General features: G+C 35.9%; 1 protein-coding gene across 9 annotated transcripts in view; it reads right to left on the bottom strand.

The window, feature by feature from the left end:
* The window catches only part of MCTP1 (multiple C2 and transmembrane domain containing 1), a 239916-nt gene that overhangs the window by 131068 nt on the left and 91318 nt on the right, over window positions 1-17530 (bottom strand). For all 9 annotated transcript variants that reach the window (XM_039567121.1, XM_039567126.1, XM_039567127.1 and 6 more), the window contains exons 9-10: window positions 7752-7938; window positions 2725-2818 (exon numbers count right to left, since the gene is read on the bottom strand). In XM_039567121.1, the coding sequence (XP_039423055.1) occupies window positions 2725-2818; window positions 7752-7938 (281 nt within the window). The remainder of the gene's footprint in view (window positions 1-2724; window positions 2819-7751; window positions 7939-17530) is intronic.

The following is a 17530-nucleotide window of genomic DNA, read 5'->3' as shown; positions in this document are numbered from 1 at the left end:
AGAATCCCTAAAATTCTGTATTGACCATGGAATGACATTGTTTTTCTAGGGGAAACAACCTCAGAGACCCAATAATTTTTCCAAAGGCCCTGGTCCTGAAAGATACCCTATTTTTCAGCTCTAGCAAAAACCAAGGTGAGCTTTCAAGCACCAGTGGGGAGTCTCTCAACCCCTCAGTCATTCTTCCTCTCCTCGACCTCCTGGCAAGTGGGTTGAGCAAGAAGTCTGTCTGACTGTTCTTTTCTGGGGTATTTTTAATATCCAGTTATGGCTTGTTCCAGCAGCACCACATTTCAAAACTGGTAATGTCTACTTGCTCCCCTGCCTACAACTTAAGTGAAATTTCAGCTTATCCTCGCACATTATTCATTGCATGAACATGTGAGGGGGGTTCTAAGCTGAGACCCAAACCACCACCCTTAATCACTCTGTTTAAAAAAAAAAAAAATCTGTACTAACCTTAAGGATTTGAAGCACACCGTCCAACATTAGACTATTGAAACTGGAGGAAAATAACTGCCTTTGGCTATCAACAATTTATTAGGGGCTTAACTAAACTGATCTACTTCAGCAGCATTCCACTGAGTGAGGCTATGAGCTTTCGGAAGAAAGGAGTAAAATTGAGGGTTTCATTAAAAAGTAATTTGTGCTTTTTAGTCATTCATTCAACAGGAGTCTCAATTGCTCTTTATTCACAGAGAGTTAATACAGTATTACAATGCTGCTCAATGTATGGTACAATGGAAAAATTTCACATTTTGAAAGGAAAAAAAATCCTTGCAATGGTAGTAAGATTGATGACTACTTAAAAATTACAGAAATCTTTTTCCCTCTGTGCTTATGTTTAATGATGGAATACTAAGGATTTTAAAAATCTACTCAGCTCAAACTAATAAATTTTGATTTATTACTTCACATGAAAATATTCCTGGAAGTGAAATGGGATATGTTCAGCAGACAGGGAACAGAGCAAAACACACAGGTACTATAGAGTTGTTCTAGCTACTTTTCAGACTCAGGGGCAAAAGATTAACTCTGAAAACACAATACAGGAAGATGAGCAAACTACTCCTTACCTTTTACTCACAGAAGCAACCCTTAGTGGTGCAAGTAACACCAATGACGACAGCACTCTCCACACTAAATACTCAGTTGAATAAAGGTTGGTCAAGGTTTTACACAATTTTTGCAAACATGGTTTATTGACAATCACCAAATACCTATTTTGTTTCTCACTATTACTATATAAAGTTTAATTTTAAATTAATAACTTGTACATAACTACAAGTTACTAAAAATAGCTAAACTACTACAGCAGATAAAAAAACCACTTCATCCTCTTTTCAAAATACGCAGTTATTTTTGTCCAGAATATACAAGATTTCTGTGACATCTGGAATGTGCAGCCATCTTACAAAATACGTCTGCTGTATAAATGCTTTTTCTTACTAACAAACAGAATATGCAGGACAGGGAAGATACTGAGCACTCTTCCCCATCTTCCTGTCTGTCATCCTTAACACAATGTCTGAAAATTTTTGGTAGCTCTGTACATCTTTAATTGAATCAAATATATTTCCAAAAAAATTGTTCAGCCAGCACAAATAACATGTTGATTTGAAAAGTCGAAGACTGAACAAGGTCAGGGACTGAATTATCCCATTTGCCCCTGAATAACTTAATCTCTCTCTCTGTTCAGACAACATTGGATTATAAGGTCAAACCAGATGAAGGGATCTTTAGAAGCATTTCTACAAACTCACCAAAAATAGAATCTGTTATTTTGTGTGCCACAAACTGGATGATCAGTTTCAGCAATAAAATGTTTGCACTATTACCTTTTCCAAAATACTGGTAGTCATGTTAATTATCAAAAAATATTAAAAAATGAAGAAGCTGCTCTATATCTATATCTATATCTTCTCCTGTAACAGAACATTTATTCTAGCTTCCTTTTATTTTCTTCCCATTTCTAAAAGTTTTTTTTATTGTTTTAAGCTGAGAAGGCTATTTTCTGACACAGATGCAGCTCATTTTGCTCCATTCCACTTGGGTGGTATGAAGGTGATTGTACTTAAAGCAGATAACTTGGACATTTGTGCAGAAATACGGTCAGTATGGCTGAAATATTTTTCTTTATTTTGCAAAGCAATATGTCAAATGAACCATTCAACTTACAATGTAAAATAGAAAATTTTTTTAAAAGTCTTATTTCCCTTATCGTAAAAAGATAAGCAGAAGCTACAGCAAACTGCATTCAGTTGAAATGTCTGAAACCAACAACAGCCTTGCTAAATATCTTACATATATCAAGGGGCTCTTTTGGGAACAGCTTTAAAGTAGTAAAGTCTGGAACCCTTTATTTGCCTTGTCCCTTGGAATTCAGCTTTAATGTTGATAAATTTGTATAGTTTCATCCACTAAAAAAAGAAATTTCTTCTACATAATTTTTGTAGGATGTCTGATGGAGAAAAATGTATATTTCACCTTTATGAGAAACAATCTACACAGGGCTCTGCTAGCATTAGAGTTATTTGCTGCCTTGCTTACAAAAGTTTTGTTTGTTTGTGTTTAGATTTTTTCATTAATGAGCAAAAGGTGAAAGTGCACAAACAGAATATAACCTTTAGACAGACTTCTGTTTTAAGCATTTTTTTCCCAGTTCTAAAAAAAACCAAATCTCACTACGGTATTAAGTGTCACAGAAACTAAATGAATCCTTGCCTGTGACATCAGCTGCCATCAATGCTTCTGCCCTGATGACCTTCACCTGAAGAAATCCCACATCGCTGATGTTATGGAACATCATCATTGGACTCTAAAAAATAATAAAAAGAAAAATAATTCTGGATTGCAAAAGAGACTAACCAAAAGTAATATTAATAGTCTCCTCCCTAGCCCAGATGTAAGTTACTGTAATTCTGTCTACATACTCAGACTTCTAAACATTATTCAATGAAGAATGTACAGTTGTTTGCATTTCTTCCTGTATTTTGCAGCTTTAACTTATCAATGAAAATTACAAAGGAAAAGTTAGAATATGAGTGATTAAATGTAAGACAAATATTAGTGAATTAATCCCCCAGTACTATGGGAATAACTGTACTTCAAAATTTGAAATTACAGCAGTGTTACTAAAAAAATTAATGCAAAAAATGAAACAACTCTTCTCCTTGAATTATTTTGCAAGACCTATAATTACATTTTCCCTTTGATGGCTCCAGTATTGTCTTGAGCAGTGACCTAGGGCCAATTTAGATTTTTGTAGTTGACTATTATATGCAAGCTTGCATAAACCATATACGCCTATATAAGCTTGCGAATAACATCAGCAAAAGCAATCAAAAGAGGATAACAAAATCTTAGTAATGTTCATAATAATCACATGCAGAAAGGACAAAAAAAGAATTAAAATATGTTGCCAATTCCATGGCAGAAAGCTCTTATCATAAATCATTATATTTTTCAGCATAAATTTCTTCAATGTCTACATGTATTAAAAAGAGGAAGAAAAAAGAGTACACTACACTACACTAACACTTGCATTTATTGATCCAACACAGATTTAGAAAGCTTATTAAAAAACATGTTCCATTGCTGCTCTTTTTTCAAGTAACTAAAACGAACAAACTGGGAGTATTGCACTAATGAGATGTGACATGCTATAATCTAAAACTCTAGCTTTTAATATTATTTAAAATTTGCTGAGTTTTAAATGACAGAACATGGAATGCAACTCTGAATCTGGAATCAATTAATAACTAACCTGGCTCTATTGTTCAGTTCTTAGATAACCTAGTCCCCTAGAACTCCAAAAGAATAAACTAAAATTAGATTTGCAAACCCATATATGTGGTCTCATTTGTGGTTAATTTTGCAAATTCTGTTCATCAATACTAGCCTATACCTTTATTTTAAAATATTTTAAAATCTGGACTAATGTATTTAATGCCTGTAGTCTTTTCTAAAATTTTAATGTGGTGAAACTTTTTCCACTGCCTATGACAATGTCCAGACTTCTACAAAAAGCAAACATCAGGAAAAACATCAAATCAACAATTCCTAATTTATTACAACGGCAAAATTTACTGTTATGAGAAATGAGAATAAATTACATCACTGAATCTAAAAACCCCAGATGCTGCTTAAATGAAATATTAAATGTCAGCTTGCAAAAACAACAGTATGTTTTTGCACAGAAAATCTATCTATTAAGATGTTACATATACAATATGCATCCCTGTCTTTCTATTAATAAGATAATTCTAACAGTTAAATCACAGATATTAATTTCACAAACCCCAGCTGACCACTTACTATTTACAGTGAAGATTTGACCTTGCTACACTGAACTAAAAATCCAATTAAGTATAGTAGCCCATATGTTATATACATGCATCCTGTTATAATGGGATAGCAGTAAATAATTTTTACCAATTTTAATAAAATAGTCATCATAAATATGACTTCAAAATACTGATGGTCAGCTTCAATCAGCACACACTCTACCCCTTGTTTATGTGCTTACAAACTGAGAGTAGCAGAGATGGTGTTACAGATAGCACTGACATAATTCAAAAGCGTCTTGGCATCCTTCATTTATTACAATGATGATCAGGGTTTGGAAGCTTCTTATCAGAACTGGTACCAGAACAGAGATAGTTCTGCTGTAATATGCATGATGAAAATGACAGGATTTACAAATATGTTTCCACATTCTACTCAAGTTTCCCAATGACCAAAACACCAAGCTGTAGAAATAAAACAAAGCAAAAACCGAATACAAAGCAAGACAAGCAAAGGCACCCACTTCCTCTGATGCCATACAGTCCCCCTTTTTCCAAATTTCATCCTGGTTAGGTCACTCTTCAAAAGGGTGCCAGTGCTGTATTTCGCTTTGACATCTTTGTTAGAATCCCACAGAATTTTCGAACTTTTATTTCCAGAAAGTAGCTGGCTTAGATTCTTTTACTACACATACTGACTAGGGATACTGATGAAAATGAATACCATGCCACGACAGAGGCTCTGGGAGAAGCAAATTACTTTAACACATTACTTTAAATATATAACTTTAAGTAATAGTTTATCAGGTGATATTCTGCCTTCTTATTTATGATTATTGTTCAAGGTATCAAAAACCCACATAGTTTCTGAAGCCTAGAATTTCCATAGCAGAGGAATCTGTGATTTTCTGGGAATCTTTTCAGCCCTCAGTAGATGGGTAAAGATTGAAATGCTCTGGAGATGAGTCTTCTTTATTTTTTTAATGAAAGGCTGTATAATATATTTTCTGTATGGCTGCAGCAGCTGTCAGGAAGAGCATCTCAGTTCGGCTCTATTATGGGAGAAGCAATACCCCATCCTATGGCATTGAGATACACTGAGGGGCTAGTACTGATTGACAGCTTGTCACCATGACGTCTTATTCCATCTCTGTTATGGAGAAAATTAATGTCACACCACCAGCCTTATGACTCGCTGTCATCTTAGAACTGCTCACCTTTTATCAATGCTCTAAATAACATTTCAAGCCCATCGTCTCACAGTGGACAATCTGGTCAAGGGACATTAAATCGGATGACTGTGAAATGTCATAATAAAAATGGAATGCTAACAACTTCTCTAAACTAGCTCCTCTGGTTTTTAAACTGTGACAAGGGGGACCATGAGTTCAGCACACCAGTTCTGAAAAGGTCATACAATCTCTCTTGGTCTGTACCCATTAATGTGCCCCCCTCCTCACCCCAAAAGGAATTAATCTTTTCAGACAATTGTGGTAAAATAATGGTTCAAACAGTAATGCCTGTTTAATTTGTAAGGCTCTGATGTTCAGCTACAAATGGTTAAGTGACAGTAATAGAGTCATTTTCTAAGGCTATTTGATCTGATGGCAAGGTCAGCTCATTAACTGTTTTTGGCTGTAGAAAGGGTGCAAAATACATTTCTCAAATGGAAACTAGATTTTTTTAAGAGAACGGAAACCCCAAAATACTGCCACTCAACAGGGAACTCTACATCTTGCTAATTGCATACGTTGTCTTTGTATTAGTTCTGAAGTGGAGATATGAATACCAAAGCAAATTCAACATCAGTGAAAATAAACTACTTGAATTAAGTTAATCCTGGTAATTTCTTTCTTCTGCTGGTAATTTTAATAAAAACCGTAGAATTTATCAAAAAGGTATGTAAATGCCACAATTTTCAGAAACACATGAGAAAGTCATACCTCTGCAATATGAATATCTTCCCAAAATTTAAATGTTTTCAAATGCAGACAGCAATGTAAATATATGAACAGACACATATCCTTGTATATGCAAGAAACAGGAATAAACCAGATCAATCTTATGCCACGTAATTATGCTTTACACTGGGGAAAAAAATTGAGGATTTAGGAAAAATGATTAATAGTACAGTCATAGCATGTTTCTATACTGCTACTGAAATAATCAAAACCATCAGTATCACTCGTCTGCCATATCATCACATAGAATAAGCCACAGAAATATGTTATTGTTGCTGTTGGTAGCAAGAACTATGGCACCTCAAAAACATATCCATCAAAAAATTATTCCATTTAGAGACATCTATTTTGACAACCGCAGACTGTCTTGGTAGATTCCAAAATGTGCAATAACTCTCTTAATTGTAATTATTTTTCAGAGATGGTGGACAATACCTTAGCCTTCAGTTCATTTTGGAATATTATATTTAGCCTCACTAAGTCACCTCTATTAAATTGTGTTTATGATAACACTATTGGTGTATGAGTTGTACAAGCATTAGCAGACAGCTGATTCAGTGGAGATAGACAGAATAAATTTGCTGAAGCACACATCCTGCTAATCTGTTTGAAGAATATTGTACAGCATTAGTACTAGGACTTCATGTTATCTGCACAGCCTGATAAGGTACATCTTTATTAAATTCAGTTATTGAAAGGATGTCCGTCATGGAATAGGAATATTCTAAAATCTTAAAAATAAATTAAGCATCCTCTTTGATAGTCAGAGCTTGGTTAATGGCTGAGTGTCTAGAGAAGCCCTTCTAAACACCTGGCAGCATTGTACAATAAAAGCTTTGTAATTGCAAGTGGAAATAGCATTTTTTTCTTTCTTTCTTCATGTGCAGTGAGACAGTCACTCTTAGTGATTTAGGTATTAGCAAACGCTGGAGTAAGAGCTCCCCTCTCTGTCGCTTTGATAAAACTACAAAGATTCTGTGTAATGTGAGGACACTGGGATATTAAAAAATCTGCTTCAGAATATTTTAAAATGGAAACATTGTTTGAAACAATTATTTTCATGTGCTTCAGCCTCTAATATGAAGATAAAAAATAGATTCTCTTGCCCTTTAACAGATGATCCAAAAAAAGCTGAAAACCATTAGCACCTCAAACTATTTGGCATAAACAATCACTAGAAACTGTACAGTTGCTGCATGATCCCTTAGTTACTTTCTGCTTGGTAAAATTTATCTGCAAGGCAGTAAAATTACTTTCATTATGTGACATCTTTTCAAACAGTTGAATTACCATGTAAAAAATATCTTATTGTATGAAGAGCATTTGTAGCCTTATGTTATTTGTACCAGCTGTAACTACTTGTATATTAATAACTAGTTTAAATGATTGTCATTGGCTAGGTGTGATTAGAATAGAAGAGATACATTTAGATTTTCCCCTCATAATAATTATTTTTTATAAAGGCCAATATTTTTTTAACAAAGGGTGAAAGAGAACTTCATACATATCTCTTCAGTATCTCCTCTCGCTCCTTCTGGTCCTCTAGGGAGTTGATGGAGAGGTCAGAGATAGTGACTGCAGCTGAGGCTGTGAGAGTGACCAGCAATACCAGGTATCCCTCTCCCTCCTCTAGCGGCATCTCCAGCTTGTGGGTTTGTTCTTTACTCAGGGTCGACAGGTCAACCTGGCACCTAGAAACACACATTCTCCATCAGCATGTGATTTTACTCACATCGAACAAGAGCACATTGGCTTGCTTGCATGCAAATGGACAAAATACCCAAGTAAGCAGAAACTCCATCCCAGCTTCCAAAAAAAATTCTAAATTTCTCTTCAGCTTTAACAGATGCTGCTTGTTTCTTTCTTTTTAGAGCTACACAAACAGTTTTGAAGTGAAAAATCAAATTAATAAGAATTTAATGATACTAGAGACAAGATTAGCTAATACTTACTCAAATGCAAAGAGAAGTTTAAAAAATCCAGCTCAGATGCATATTTTACTTCTAATTACACCTCTTGTATAAACACAAAACATAAGTTTTCATGTGAACACTTTTCCACCTAACAACAGTAAAAATCCTTTCTTAAAAAATAAAATTCTACATGGACTTAATTGCGATGGCATGAAGATGACTGGGCATAGAAAAGCTCAACTTATGCACCCTCCTGAAAGGCTCAGCTCTCATGCAGTAAACTGTGCGTTGGTCAAATCTTCATGCAGGCACTCAGGCTAAAATCTGATGCCACAATCCCCAACAGTCATTTTATTATATAATAAAATGTCTCAGGTTGTAATGAGCAGGGACTACATACAACTGTGCAGAGTGTGTGCAGAGTGGCTAAAGCCAGTCTGCCCTGCTTGATCCCCTTCTGAGTAACTCTGGGTGTTCCGTACATGAACTAATGAGGAATGATTCCATACATGCCAGACAGCAGAAACAGCTTTGCAACATCTTTAGAAATATAAGGCAAAGCAGAGAAGGAAGAAGAAGATCTCTGCTACCAAAGAGCTGACTATAACCTGTTAAATAAAACAATAATATCTTAGTGTTGGTGATTAGTTTGTGCATGGTTTAGATGTTTTAATACTTCAATTTATATAATGCACAAGGTTCAACATTCCTAGATTGCAATTTGAGCATGTACAGAAATTCAATGTCTGTGTCAAATGCAATGCCAGCTTGGGATGAGAATTTTTGTGAAAAAGCACTATTTGGAATACTTATAGCATCCCAAAATGAGTTTTGCCAACTTTTTGCTCTAAATAAAACCACTAATAATACTGAAGTAAAATAAATTAATACATTTGATATATAGGTTAGCCACTGAACACTCTACTTTGAACAGCAATTATTCAATGTGATAAGCACATGTACTACATGCCACTAATTCACTAAACTAAATATCTAGCAAACTCTTTTCCTAAAATGTCAATTGATTTTGAAGACAAAGCTAATGTGGTCACTGTAGGGCCAATAAACTGATAAAAAGGTGGCAGACATGAAAAAATAGCCATTTAAGGATAGGAAATAGCCAATTATGAGAATAAATGCAGCTTCATAAAATGAGCATTGTGCTATCACAGGCAGATCACATTTACTACGAGAAAACTGTCTTTTTTTTTTTTATTTACTGCCTGTTGTGCAGCTGCCTAAACTAGTGCAAAGCTCATATTGTAACAAGGTTCAATTATCCTACAATGAAAAAAATTCAAAGTCATGTAACATTCTCAGCTTAATGCTTTTCTTCTATTTTGAACTCTTTGGATGATAGGGAATGAGAAATTAAATTAGCAATAGTAAGGAAAAATAAAGCTGTTGCTATCAGTGCAGCTGATAGTCAATACAAGTTTTGTACATGTACATAAATGGTCAAATTTTTATTTAGGATGCAGTGAAGAATACGAAGCCCTCCTTAAAATAACAAATATTCTAATCAGGCATTCAAAGCTGTAGTAGGTTAAAATACCACTGGTATTAAATACTTTTTGATAGTTTCTTTCAGAGCAGATACCCCTCAAAAATAGGACAGCAACAATACTGAGTCTTCAACCAATAATCATTTAAAGAACCAGTCCAAACTCTCTTAAAGTCAGTAAAAGAATCAGAAAGCCATTTTTCCAGTAATGCAGAAATAATCCACCCCTCACTCAAAAACAGGCAACAAAAGCTACCACACATATATCCATCAGAAAAAAGCAATGAGTGTAAAATTACGAGGTCTACATCAGGGCTACAAGATTGGATTTCTTCAATTCTTGAAGTTATAACACTTTAGCAACATAAGTAGTCCATGCTGGTTTTTTATTTAGGCAAAAAGGAGCAACTGACAATTTGATTTTACCTGTGCACCTTTCCTACAGCAATGAAATATTCCTAATAGCACCAGATCTAGAACAGATTACCTGAGAAATATATATCTATCACCTGCTTGATAAATCTTCATGAACAGGCCATCACCAGCTTGTTATTTCCTAAAATCATGCAAAGGGTAGGAAGTGAAGTGGAAAATTTTTTACAGTAAAAACCTTAACCATTTTAAAGGAAAATTATCCTCTCGAGGGCCCTCAGATAATTTGATAAAAATATAGGGTTATTCCATTAAGGACTGTCACCTTTGTGCTTTATAGGTCTGGGTTTAAGAGTGTCTCTATGCACACACAGTCAGGTGAAAGCAGATTTCTCACCCTGTGCCAGGTCCTCTGCCCTGGCCTTGCAGGAGATGCAGCCTATGTGCACCTAACCTGAAAGTGCTGAGGCTCAAGGAGCATCCAGCACAAGGGACGCATATTTACTACATGTGCTTCAGTAAAATGGTATGATGTTCCAATCTAATGACACTGTAAGAAAAATTGCAATCTTTTCCCATTAGTAGTTGATATTTTTCATGATAAAAAACCAACTTTGTTTGATCTCATGCCAAATTATCCTAAAAAAAAAAGAAAAAAAAGAATGAAATAATTTTTTGTTAGATATCCTCTGTCCTCACCAGATCTTTGTATGGGACCAAAAAAAGTGAAGGAAGTCTGGTTTTATTAAGCTAATACCTAAACCCTAACCCTATCCTAGAATAACCTTGACAGACTCCAATAGGAAAACCACAGGACTCCTTTTTATATTACATTTCCTTAGAAGGACTGAAGCTAACAAAATCCTTCCAAAAATAAGTACCTGTTTGGAAAATACCTGTTTTCCAAATGTAAATATCTTTGGAAAGCTCAAGTTGATGAATGTCCCTTTATGTTTTACTGAAATTATATACAAATATTCCAAGCTTTAAAGCTTTAGCAATGCTTACTTTTATATCAGTTAAAATGTTCTCTAAAAATAAATTTATTTCCTACAGCTGTCTCTCCATGGAGGACAAAGAATCTTTGAGGACGAAGGTGAACTTCTATGTTACCAGAAAGTGGTGCAGAATGAGCGAGAAATTTTTGTCCCATTTTCTCAAACTGAGGACCATGAAAAATGACAGCCATTTTGAGAAGGCCGAAAGCTGCATATGACCAGCAGCTGTCACACTGAAAACATGAGACAATAGTAACTTTGGACAATCCTGTTTCTTAAGGAATTATTATTTACATGCTGCTGCTAAAGGAAAAGACTTCCTCCACCTGTAATGAGATCAGCCTGAAGAATTACAGACAAAAAATTGCCATTAACTCCACAGACATTTCCAAGCATGACTATAAATCACACAGTAGTTTTTAGGGCAGTTTGAGTTTTTCTGTATCTTCCATGCTGTATGGCCCCTTCAGTGCATCCTGGTTTCAGCACTACAAGTGGTGGGCAGAAGCACTGGAACAATTTCCCTGGCTGGCTGGCCCTTCGGAAAGAGGCATAGGGGCATGTATCCCACCTATCAGTTCAACTTATGAACACTACCAGGCACCATGTGTATCTGGATTTTCACATCTTGAGAGATCAGAAGGTAGAAAAACCACAAAAGTGCATCAAGCTCATGTGCCAAAGTTATCGCAGATAAATTGCTCAAAAACAGGGTACAGTTCCCATGGAGGAAGATTTGAAGGTTCAAGGGGAATCTACCACTTGTCTGAAACTGTGTTCAGTGTGTTAATCACACAAAATTTTAGAAATATATTTCAGATTTATTTTTAATTTGAATATATCTGGCCTTTGGTTCTTTTATGCCTTTCCTTACCAGTTGAAAAACCCTTTAGTGTTTCATGTTTTCTTCTACTGAAGGAACTCATACACTATAATCATATCTCTTCTTGATCTTCCTTTTGATATGCTAAACACCTTCAGCTCCCTATACATTTCCTAGGAACATATCTCCTACAGCCCTCAAATGACTTTTTGTAACTTTTCTGATCCAGTGAAATTCTCCTGCATCCTTTTTAAAGTGTGGAAGGCAGAACTATATGTAGTATTTTATTATCAGCATGTCTAACAGGTAAAAATCACCTCCCCTCTTTAGTTCTAACAGAACCTGGAATATAAGACTGTGTTGGCACCCTGGTGAAATATTCTTGCTAATGAATGAATTACAAAGGTAGCGACATGACATAGAAGGCCTCTTAAAAGCCAGGTGGCCAGGCAAGTGAGAGACAGCAGATAGTGAGATCGTTTTCTCACATGACAAAATAAAGCATAAAAGAGGAACTGGCAGAATCCTAAGTGATAGGGACAGAAAAGCACCACTTGGCTACAAACCAGGCAACTTAATTACCATCATGACTTGTTCAGGAACACAGATTTTTAACTCCACTGTGATCCAGGTCTATGCTGCTCCAAAGGATGCCAAGGAGAGGAAACTGTGTGATTCCACAATTAGAACTGAGCTGGACACACATCAGAAGCAGCAAGGCATGAACTGCTACAATTTGTGAGACTCCATATCCTTTATGAGCAGAGTAAAATGTTCCAGTAAAATCAAGAAACAAAAGCAGAGGGAAAATTTTGCAAAGCACTAGCAGAAAATGACACATCTCAGAAACACTGAATGTTGACTGCAGTAATGTGAATTTCTTGGAAGAACTGGAGCGTGACATTTTTAACTGTAAAGATAATGAGAAATAAATTAAATTATGGACTCCACATGACGCTTGTGATAGGTGGTTGATAGAGGTGTTAAGACTGAAAACCAGGGAAGCTCCCAAAGGGGTTGGAGACTGTACCTCAGCTAAGTAGGACATTGACTAAGGACAAGAGTGGTGCTTAGCTGGGGAAGATGGGAGAGCAGACCTCAGCAGGACCTGAAGAACAGTGCTGTCAGTTGCTACATAGCAACACATGGAAGGCAGGAAAGAGCCCTGCAGTTTGGGGTAAATCAGTCATAGTAACAGAAATATGAGAGCTCCATGAAATACAATTTCACCAGACACCAAGCAATGCCTGAATACAAAATTACTGTTTATTGCTTGCTAAAAGAAATACAGTCCATGCCACAATATGCTGCTGATGGATTTTGAAATCACAGGTTACCTTTTTCCTAAGCATAGTTCTTCACTATAAAACTAGAGATTTACTTTTGATATTGCACAAGCAGAAATTACTTAAAATTGGTTTCTCATGTGGTATTTCCTAGGTTGTCCCCATGGCACAACCACATATTACAGACTGTTAGTGCTGTCACCAGTGCAATCTCTCTGCAGCAAAATTAACGCTTTCATCTGCTAAATTAGTCTATTGCTATAAACACTATGTCTCCCTATACAGTTCTCTCCTCACTAGTTGGCCCAAGAAATTTTGCAAGAGCTTTCACACAGCTCCAATCTGTGCCTTTCATAAATTGTCACAAAACCCTATTTGCACTCTTCACCATTTTCTACACACTGTCACTCTCCTCATGTCTAAGCTGGCCATTCCATGTTTCCTTCTCCCTTCCTCTTATTTTGCCACTCTTCAAGAAGTAGACTGCCATATGTGAGAAGACATAGGGTCAGAAGAAGGATTTGTAAACAGCCCAGCTTGTGTGCAGCACTCTGTATCTCAGCATACGTTGGGGAATACTACCAATTTCGCATCAGAACACGACAATAACAACTGTCAGTAAGTGTTGCAAATAATACAATATCTGGTAAGAGAAAGTTACCGAAGATTTGTGAGCAAAAACTGAAGCTTTCTTGGCTTTCTAGCAGAACAGAAGTGCCTCTGCATTAGTAGAGTAAAGATGTGCTGAGATAGGAATAAATAAGATATGGAATACCTAAAGGCCAAATTTTGAGATGTAGTATTACATCTGTCTCCTTTTGACAACAATCAGAAATGGAGATGGCTCAGCACATCACAGGATATTTCAAACACAGACCTGGCAGTAGCACTTTTAGATTTTAATGTTATTTTACATCAAGAAATGCATCTGCAATTAATTTAACTTTAGTCATCGTGTATAATCAACACAGGATTATAAAGACAGACTATTGGTTGTGTGCTCTTCTGTGTTTGCACAGAATTGCTGTGTAATTCACATGTGCACACAGTTCAAGTCAAATTATAATATTATGTTTACATTTTTAACATAATATATCTTCCCAAAGTTACTTCAACATGCAGAAATTTTCAAACTGCGACGCAAAAAACATTTTTGAAAGCCCAGAATAATAATGTACTATTTAGATTTCCAGAGGAAACCATCTTGTTTACAGAGTTTTGCAAAATTGAGGAAACTTCAAGACTTGTCAATTTTAACATTAACATGAACTTCACAAATACTGTTCAAAACCTTCTTCTCGGGCAACAGAAAATTGCCAGTATTTTAACATAAATCACAGTCTCCACAATATCTCTAGAAAAAGATCTGGGAAGAAACACTTGCCATAGCATATTTAGTGTCCTTCACCCAAATTCAGATGCATGTTGGAGTACTCATATACAACTTCATAGCATCACTCAGTTCTCTGTGATAATGCTCAGTCTCCCATAGCAAAATTACATAAATGTCAGTGTGGGGAAAAAAAACCCCAAACCATAAATACTTTATAATTTTGTATTTTTAAAATAAAATCCAACTATTATTTAGAACTTTGATAGCATATTCCCATGCTTTCAGATTAATCATAGAATCATAGTTGCATATCATTTGTATTTATGTACACCCAAAAGCCACTCTATGATTGCATTACCACGGAAAAACTAAACAGACAAGGCATAGCAGACTAGGTATTATAAACCTAAATACCTAATTTTCAGTATTTTAACTTTTGTATTTCATAAAATCCATTTTATGGATGTTCACAAGACCAACGTGAATTTTTGTGTCAGTATTTAGAGAGATCATGGGAAATTTCACTTTGCTACAGATAAAATTAATACACAGCCTCAATGAATTCGCTACACACAAGGCCTTTTTCTTATTTTGCATCAGATGGGAAAAAAGACAATAGCATCTATAAATACTTATGAAAATAGATATAGATGAAGTCAGCAGTAATTTCCTGGCACAAAATAAAAGCAAAATTCAATGTCATTTTAAAGATAAATGTGCATTTTTCATACCAATTAATAATGCTATAAATCCCTCTACACTGGATTGCAAATAACTTCAGCTGAATAAAATTGCATGACATGGGATTTACTTATTCTCTATGTTCACAGAAACAACTTGTTCTCTGACAGCACTCATTCTTGGCAATTTATTGCAGCTGTCAGCAGCCCATTTGTTCAGATTAGTGCTATGCATAAAGGTGTAACAGTCATGAGGATTTATTAACTGATTATCGTAAAGGTGACAGTCAGAACTGCCTTCAAAAACATAAATGATAAGAAAGCTAAATAATTACATGACGATTAAAATCACCTTCATTTAAATCTTAGTATTACCAACATGAACTTACTGCAGTACGTTTTTAATCACAGGAGCATATTGAGTCAATATAGAACATAAATTATTTTCTCACAGCAAAAACATGTGAATGTTAAATATACTCACACTGAAAAATATATATACATACATATATATTTCTACTTATCACATGAAGCAATGACTAATGTCACTTATGCAAGTCTATATATGTCCTTAAATGCAAGAAGGCGGCCCATGTGGCTTTAGCTCCTGGTGCTTTCCATAAAAAGAACTTCAAGACCTCATATTTTTGGTCCTGGAATGTTGATTGTTTTTTTAAAAAAAACTATATTCAGAAGGATGGCAGAATTTATCTCCTGTAAAATGCATCTCAGTTCTGGTCAAGAACAGTGTTTTCTCATACAAATCAGCACATGATTGGAAATATATTTTCCTTAAAGCTCTTGTATGAGGTCTTTTCCCAGGCTTTTGAAATACTGAAATAAACACTGAATGGGTTCTAGGGTTTGGGTTTTTTTAGAATACTCTAAGATGGAAGTTCACAAGGTACTACAACCTTTAAACTTTCATGGAGAATGCACACAATTGAAATTCAAATGTATAAACACAAAATGCTCCAAGTTAAGAATGGAAATCAACCAGTCAGCATTTCATTTCAGACACTGCCATACTGAACATGCCTGGGCATCAAGATGAAGACAGAGCTTTATGCTACTTCTGTGACAGACGTCTCCTTTTGCTTTTCTGAACTAGGATGCCATGCTGTCACTCACCCTCCTAACACCTTCCTCCCTCCCATAAGGAAGATCTTTGTCCCTCTTACAGGGGGACCTTACAAGCTACCCCTTCCACTTCCATCTTCGCCACTCCAAAACCAGAATCTCACTTCCATGTCCTCAGCCTTCTCAAACATCTTTCCTGCATTTTCCTCCCCTCAGAAATGGATTGCAAGCCCAAGTCCTTACAAGTATAATGATATACACAAGGCCCACAGAAGCCTACATCTCTGATTTCCCACTTCTTTTATTTCACAAAAGTGCAGCTGAGACATGGTATCATTCCAGGAGAGTTTACAGCATTCTGGTTTGGAATAGAATTTGCAAGTAACTGAGCTCAGCACAGAAAAAACCACAGGTTTTCTGTGCTATTTTCCAGGAAGATCCTGGAACTTTTCCCTTCTACCTTCTACCTGGGAAACCTTTTCTAAGTTTGGCCAGTTCTTCAATCTAGTGTGCCTTCTCCCTAGCTGTATTTTGGCCAGGCAGGACATCTTCAACAAACAGTTGTTTTCATTTGCATTTAATATAAATATTCCTATATAGTATTATGGCTGCTGCTTGCACATTATTCAAGCAAGCAGAAAGATCACAGCAAGATGAAATGGATTACCCTCCATTCTTGAGCAATGGTAGAATGCTACCAGGAAGTCTTTTGTTTCCCTCCCACAGCCTCATTATCACTTCTCCTAGAACCTGAATCATAATATCCAACTTATTATGTGTATCTTGAAAGCCATAGAGCCTTAGTCATGGAGCACGACTCAGTCGTGCTTTTAAAAATTAATATACGCTTACCATAACACACACACAGAACAAGTCTGTAGTGTGTGCACCAAAGCATTTCCAGCTTTTAGGGACAGCCTTGAAAGGAGAAACTGGGGAAGAGAGGTCAGCATTAAGTGGAGCTGTCAGGTGGGTGATTTTTATCTGCAGTGACTGGAAAAGAGTATCAGGCAGGGGGAATATTAAGACCTATTTTCGTATTCAGAATGAGCTCGACAAATGACAGTTTTTCATGGAAATCTCCATGGAGAAGAATTTTTCTGCAGGTTGCATTACCAGAGATAAGGTACCAACAGAAGGTGAAATGAGAGAGTGTCTGCAAGGACAGACTGAAGAGGGATTATGTGTACACTGACAGAGGGGTCACAAAAATCAAGAGCAGCAAGATTTCAGCAAGTGGTGCTTGGATGATGATGCTCTGAAAAATCACTCATGAAAACTTCGAATCTCACCA

The sequence above is a fragment of the Corvus cornix genome, chromosome Z (genome assembly GCF_000738735.6).
Source record: "Corvus cornix cornix isolate S_Up_H32 chromosome Z, ASM73873v5, whole genome shotgun sequence".
Taxonomy (NCBI): Eukaryota; Metazoa; Chordata; class Aves; order Passeriformes; family Corvidae; genus Corvus; species Corvus cornix.
The sequence above is the reverse complement of the archived record's forward strand: the minus strand, read 5'-3'. Positions and strand labels throughout refer to the sequence as shown.